This window comes from Pteropus vampyrus, unplaced genomic scaffold, assembly GCF_000151845.1.
Source record: "Pteropus vampyrus isolate Shadow unplaced genomic scaffold, Pvam_2.0 Scaffold81, whole genome shotgun sequence".
In the NCBI taxonomy this organism is placed as follows: Eukaryota; Metazoa; Chordata; class Mammalia; order Chiroptera; family Pteropodidae; genus Pteropus; species Pteropus vampyrus.
In genome coordinates this window covers 2,250,623-2,257,199 of record NW_011888862.1, presented here as the reverse complement: position 1 = coordinate 2,257,199, position 6,577 = coordinate 2,250,623, and the positions used below count along the sequence as shown (strand labels likewise).

General features: G+C 41.8%; 1 protein-coding gene across 1 annotated transcript in view; it reads right to left on the bottom strand.

Annotated features, from left to right (window-relative positions):
* FRMPD4 (FERM and PDZ domain containing 4) overlaps positions 1 to 6,577 on the bottom strand; it is a 755,715-nt gene that overhangs the window by 31,814 nt on the left and 717,324 nt on the right. The window contains exon 10 of the mRNA XM_011363039.2: positions 5,285 to 5,404. Coding sequence (XP_011361341.1) covers positions 5,285 to 5,404 — 120 coding nt within the window. The remainder of the gene's footprint in view (positions 1 to 5,284; positions 5,405 to 6,577) is intronic.

Here is a 6,577-nt window from a genome sequence, read left to right as displayed (position 1 = left end):
TGTAAACTAGGAATAATAATACTCCCCACTCACAGGGTGTGGTGAGGGTGAAATGAGTTAATGATGTAAAGCCCTTAGACTCTACCTGGTCAACTGTAAGCCCTCATGTGAGCTAGCGGCCGTTGTCAACATCATCTTCTTCTTTCTCATTTAGAGCAGAATTGGCAAGGCGATTGAGAGCAGCGGCTCTGGACTTACCCCACCTGCTTCTGGGTCCGGCTTTGCCAATGACGACCTGTATAGGTAACTCGGACCAATGTACTTAATTTGGTTTAAGTAAAAGCCTCGATTTTCTCATCTGTGCGATGGGGATTCAGCCCAGCTACCCTAGTGTGTGAGCGTTAGATGAGATGCACAGTGAGCGCTTCATCACAGCGCATTGGTTGCGCTCGGTAAAGAGTAGCGAGTAAAATCCTCAGTCTATTCCGGTGGTGACGGCCCCCACTGTGACTCTGAGGGAGTCATTCTATGTCTGTGGGCCTCAGTTCGTTCACCTGTAAAAGGGAGCGACCCACCTCACAGGGTTTGTGGTGAGCATTGGATTGACGAGTGGCTGAGAGTGTTGTCAAGTGTAAAGTCCTACGTGACCACTAGCGATTTTCGGGTGACATTCTTGTCACCCATTAGGAGCAAAGGGCTGAGTCACAGCATTGCTTAAGCATATTCTGCACATGTGTTTATAGTTTGTTCTGGAAAACTAGGCTTTGGGGCTACAAAATATGACATGTACACTCTCTTTTTCTTATTCTTTACCTTGTTCCAAGATAATTTCGAATGGAAAACGCTATCAGGCTTTGTTTGCCTCCTTTCCAAGAGAAGCATATTTGTGACGTCATATATGGATTTTATTAAATAGGAAATGTGCTCCTGTATGGTTTCTGCACACAATACTGACACTTAGAATACTTGTCCATGTGATACTGTCGCTGTGCAATGCACGTCGTCCTATTCATGTGCTACGTCTCAGCCCATCCCTTCATTCCAAAGACTGAAGTCACATTCTCTCCCACTTCCATCCCTAAGATGGTCTTCCACCTTTGCTTCTCTTGAAAATATTACACCTACCAGGCTTGCACAGCGCTCCTTGTCAGAATGGGTCTGACACGAGGTGGGAGATGGGGCCTCCTGACGGAAGGCCGGTCCTGAGGGCAAGTCCAGGCTACTACTTTGTTTTGCTAGTCTTGGGTTTACCAGTTATTTCCAAGTGCCCGGGGTTGTCTGCAATGGGCCACCTCAAAGTTGAGGGCCCAGATAGGGTCATTTTATAGAGTCTCAGGAGGGATGAGGGTGAGGAGGGCCCTCAGCTCAGTGCCAGACCATAACAGACACTTTAATCAGTTTTTTGATAAATCTCTTTCTTCTGTGATTGCTATTGCATAAAGGATTTGAAACAGGAGTTCAGTATAGAATTTAGAGACAGAAACCCCAGGTTCAATCCTAGGCTCTGTGAACTACTCATCAAATGACCTTGAACAAGGCATTTTTATCTCTCTTGAGTCTCGGTGTTCTTATATGAAAAATCGGTTAACAACAACTAACTCTCAAGGTCGCTGGTACACTTGAAAGGAGGTTTCATAAAATGGAATGTGCTTTATAAAGGTGAGCCATCACTATTACTTCTGCTAAAAATTGGAACTGGAAATGGTTTTTCCCATCCCTGTTACACTGCGTGTGTGCGTGTGTGTGTGTGTGTGTGCGTGTGTGTGTGTGTGTGTTTATCTCTCCTGTATTTTAACCAGACTTCTGGGTGAATTTTTTATCAAGGTGATTAGTCACTTAATTACATTATGTAATTAGTTCAGGCTGATCCTGGAGAATTAGTGTGAAGTCTGACATATATTTTGGTACTAATCATGCTTTTATTACTCTCAAGTATGTTACTTAAAACACAGTTACACGAGCAAGTGGTGGTCACTGTTTTGCTAAGATAGAGGTCCCAACAGACTCTAATTTAGGCCTCCAAAAAATTCATTTATAATGAACATGTTAGATGTTAAAAAGGAAACCGATACTACCAAAATGTCTGAAAACATGTTGTAGTCTCAGGTATTATCCTATTTACTAATTGGCGTAACAATCTTTTTCTTAATGGATAGTAGACAGGTAAATGTCAGCAGAGCTCATTCTAATTATGAATTCTAATTATGAATTAGCACAGACTGGATGATTATTATTATATATGCTGAAATCTGGAAAATACTGCATGGTCCATTAATGACTAGGAGATTAATAGATATCATCACTATTGAAACCTGTTTGCACTGTCACGGTTCACCTGGTCAATGGCCACTTGTCCTTATTAGGGGCCCGCTCGGTTGAATCAATTTTTGCCTTTGTAATGTGATACATATTGCTTCTGCTTACTCTTGTTCTCTGGGCTAATTTTATTGCATCTTTTTAGTACCTTCGAGTCAACATGGGCACATAGCACCATTTACAGACCCACTGACTTATGTTAGACAGCTATGTTATTTTAGACATACTGCACATTCTGTGATCCAAGGCATTTTGAAGCAGAGGGTGTGAGGCCAAGAAATTCTCATTTACTGTTCTCGGCGGAAGATATATAAGATGATGGTAGCTTAATTTTGGTCTCTACGCTCACCATACGTGGCTTTCTACCTCCCGCCACCGGCTACTCACTGAAGGAGCGGCTAATCCACAACCCATCTTCTGCTAGTCCCAGGGCAGTATCCCTGGACAGATTCTCCTGTTCTCAGGACAGTCCCAGGGTATAAAAGATGCATCTTTTATAAAAGAAATAGCTCCATGAATTGCATTAGACTTGGGTGAACACCCCTTAGACAGAATCATGCTTAGCGGTACTCAGGGTCTACTTAAGAGGTCTCCCTTCCCCAAGACACATGCAACCACATTCTTCTGCTATAAATTCAATGGGCTTGTGATGTTTAAAAGAGAAGCAGAGCAAGATGGGTTTAAAACATCATCTCGTTAAGAGGATGAGCATATAATTGTCGAGAACGACAACCAATGTATCTCACTGTCTACAGCCACGCACTGACCAGAACCTGTAACTATTTATTTGCAATTAACAAGCTAAAAACATAGCACAGGATCTGAGCTGCAGCGGCAAAGCCCTGGGCTGGTTCTCAGCAGCAATATGGGAAAGATGCAGAAACAGATCAGCCGACAATCGGGCTGTTTTGTGCAGTTACATCTGGGTTACCTGGCCCGTTGGGGAACAAGGGATATTGCCGAGGGGTTCAAGTGACTAAAATTTAACACTTAAAAATCCCAAGTCGTGACACTTTCACTGTTCTGGGTCAAACATGGTGTAAAGTGCACTTCATATTTTTTTACTTGATAAACAGGGTATATTGAACAGGACCTGCCTTTTCCTGATGATGGGGTTTTCTCTTTGTAAACATTAAATATCCTACTGAGCTGTAAATGTCAGTCTCCTCAAAGACCGCTGAGGCGGGGCATGTTTAACCAGCCTTTCCCTGAGTGCCCTCATCTGCTGGAATGTTCTGGTACATTCTGCTTCTTCTTTCTCTGACTTAATTTCTGTTCCCCAGGGCTTAGTGCCGCTTTATGTCACCATTCCTAACCCCTGACATTGACCTTTTCTCTGCTATCTTCTGCCTATTTTCTTTTCCTACCCATAACTTTCTGGAGGTTACAAAAACTTTGAAATATACAAGAAAATATTGAGAATCGTATCTACCAGTATATCTACTACCTAGAGTTGACAAATGTTTCTTTTACTTTCCTACTTCTTTGCTTTTTATTTCTTACTTACGGCCTTATACAGACAGGGATCCCCAGCCAAACAGGTGTGTCTTTTTTTTTTTTTTTGGCCTCATTTTTGCCTTTTCTCCTTTTTTTTTTTTTCTGTAGGGGAAGGTTACATTTTGAGGTTTACAACCTCTCTGAGTAGTTCTAATGTTAGATGCCTAAGCATCAGGTAAGGTTCTTACTGTTTAATGTAGTTATATTGGAAATTTAAGTGAGAGTAAGAGGGTGCAGTTATAGAGAAATATAGAGAAATCCACCTAAATATCAAGTGGATCAATTCCCATTGGGAAAAACTAGCAAAGATTCTCATTTCTAGAGGCCTTGTTTTTTGAAAATTATATCCCAGAATCAGATATACAGTCTGCAGAGGATACTGTCTTCCTAAAGTTTTACTGCCTTGAAATGAATCATTCCATTATAATTAATATCATATTTCAGAACAATCTAAGCACCAAATAAATGAATGAATAAATAAGTAAATAAAGAAGAAGGGAAAACTCTTTCTTATAGTAGAATACCAATTAATAAATGAATAAGAAATAACGGAATTAGAAAAATCATCATTTTCAATCATCATAATAATAATGGATTCAGGCAAGGATGGTTGAGAATAAAACTAGTAAGTGAAAAGATAATAAGGTTGTAATGAGATTCTCCACAAATTACTTATTAATTACAAAAGGAAAAGTAATAACTTCTGGATGGACAAATTTGGAGAACATCGCCGTAGTTACGAGTCAAAGTTAACCTTGCCATTATGGGGACAAACTGCCATCACGTGCCTCTGATATGATGCACTAAGGACACAAAGTCACTCATGTTGCTCATCTGCTCAAAATGCAGAACCTCAATCTAATCATGAAGAAACATCAGAGAAACCCAAATTGTGAGATTTCTACAAAATGACTAATCAGTACTCCTCAAACCTGCCAAGGTCCTGAAAGCCAAAGAAAGACTGAGGAATGTTCCAGATTTAAGGAGACTAAAGTGATATGACAATGGGATCCTAGGTTGGACCCTATTCTCTATAAAAGGCATTTATGGGGCAATAGACAAAATGTGCATATAAAGAAATGTTGAATTTCCTGATTTTGTTATTTATACAATGGTTATACAAGAAAATGTCCTTGGTACTAGGAGATATACACTGAAGTATTTAAGGGTAAATGAGCATGAATTCAGTCACTGACACTGATATGGTTTAGCGAAAAAATTGTGTGCGTGAGGAAGAACAACCACGTGCAAACACTAAAGTCCATGCGATAAAATGGGACCCATTGGTGAATCTGGGCGAAGGATATCAGAGTTCTTTTTCTACTCTTAATGACTTTTTCCTAAGTATGAAATTATTTCAAAATCAAAAGTAAAAATAAAAAAAGCACCATGGAATCATTTTACAATGCATTGAGACAGAGGTGGGAGGATAGAGATCCCCAAATTAAAGAATTCAGGGGAAAAAAAAACAAACCTTGATTTTAATTTATCCCACAACATTCATATAAATCATGTGCAGATTTTCACATACCTGAACATAGAGATACTCGAAAGCAACTGGATCTCTCCTTAACAGGTCAATTGGATCCTTTGGGACGAAGCTAATTCGGAAAAGACACCTCATCTTATGGGAGCTGGGCCTCTGCGTCACCTAGAAGAGCAGACCAATCACGAGAATCCTCAGTGTTGACTGAGAAATGGCCGAGGGACACAGAAGCAAAGGCAACTTTCTTTGGACATCGGGGAAAGGGACGGGTGAAGTTCTTTTAGAATTTGTGAAAGATAACTCATTCCCTGAAAAGTGCACAGACCTTGTGACTTAGGTCGAGTTCCCAGAAGCAGACCCTCAGATAAGAGACTTACTTAGGAACTGCTCCCAAGACAGGCTCCCAAGACAGGGGTGGGAGGGCAGGTAGGAGAAGCTGAGCAAGGACATGGTACCCAGCAAGGCTTAGCTACAGCCTGTCCCTCGGGGGACTCTGGAGGGAAACTTACATCATAGAGGCGTGGGACCTGAGCCAAAGGAGCACAGACAAGTCATTGGCTTCGGGCCGTCCCAAGGGGACTTGAACTTCCAGGTTGGACAGAATGGGTGCCAGGAGTCCAAAGGCAGTCCCCTGAAGGAGATGCTGGATGTTGCGATAGCACACGGAAGCTAGGGTGGGGGTGGGCGGCACGAAAGGGACCAGCAAGGGAGCACAGAGATTGCCCACTACAGTTTATTACTGCATAACACCGCTGGGGTTTTTTCTAAATTAGACTCCAGACTGAGTGTAGCAGGGGAAGCATGACGATGTCAACCTTGGATGACATCTCATTGGAAAGTAGGAAGACAGAAGTCTCAGCCTGTGTGCTAAATCTGGAGTCCGCAGGTTTCCAAACTACCCAGAACTTCTGACACCGTGACATCATTCCAGTTTGCTTAAACTACACCACAGGTTCCTGTGGGATAAGGACCATGGATCATTTTGATTTGTTTTCCTTTTTTCCAGCACAGTATATGCCAACTACTAGGTGTTAGCTTCTTAACTCCTTTAGCAGCAAAAGGGAATTAATCAATGAAGAGTGCTTAGTACAAAGCCGAATGAATGAAAAGACATCAGCCTCCAAGAAAAAAGGTGAAAGCTCTTCAGTCCTCCCTGCCCACCCTACCCCTTCCCTCCTCCCCCGCCCCAAAGAGGTCAACGCGATGAAACTAACACCAGGTGGCATGAGCCGACACGGCTGTTCTACTTGTAGTTTTATGTGCCTGTATGTAATTTTTATGCACGTGTGTGTAGTTTCATGTACTTATAACTACTTTTATGCAGGGGACAAATCTGGC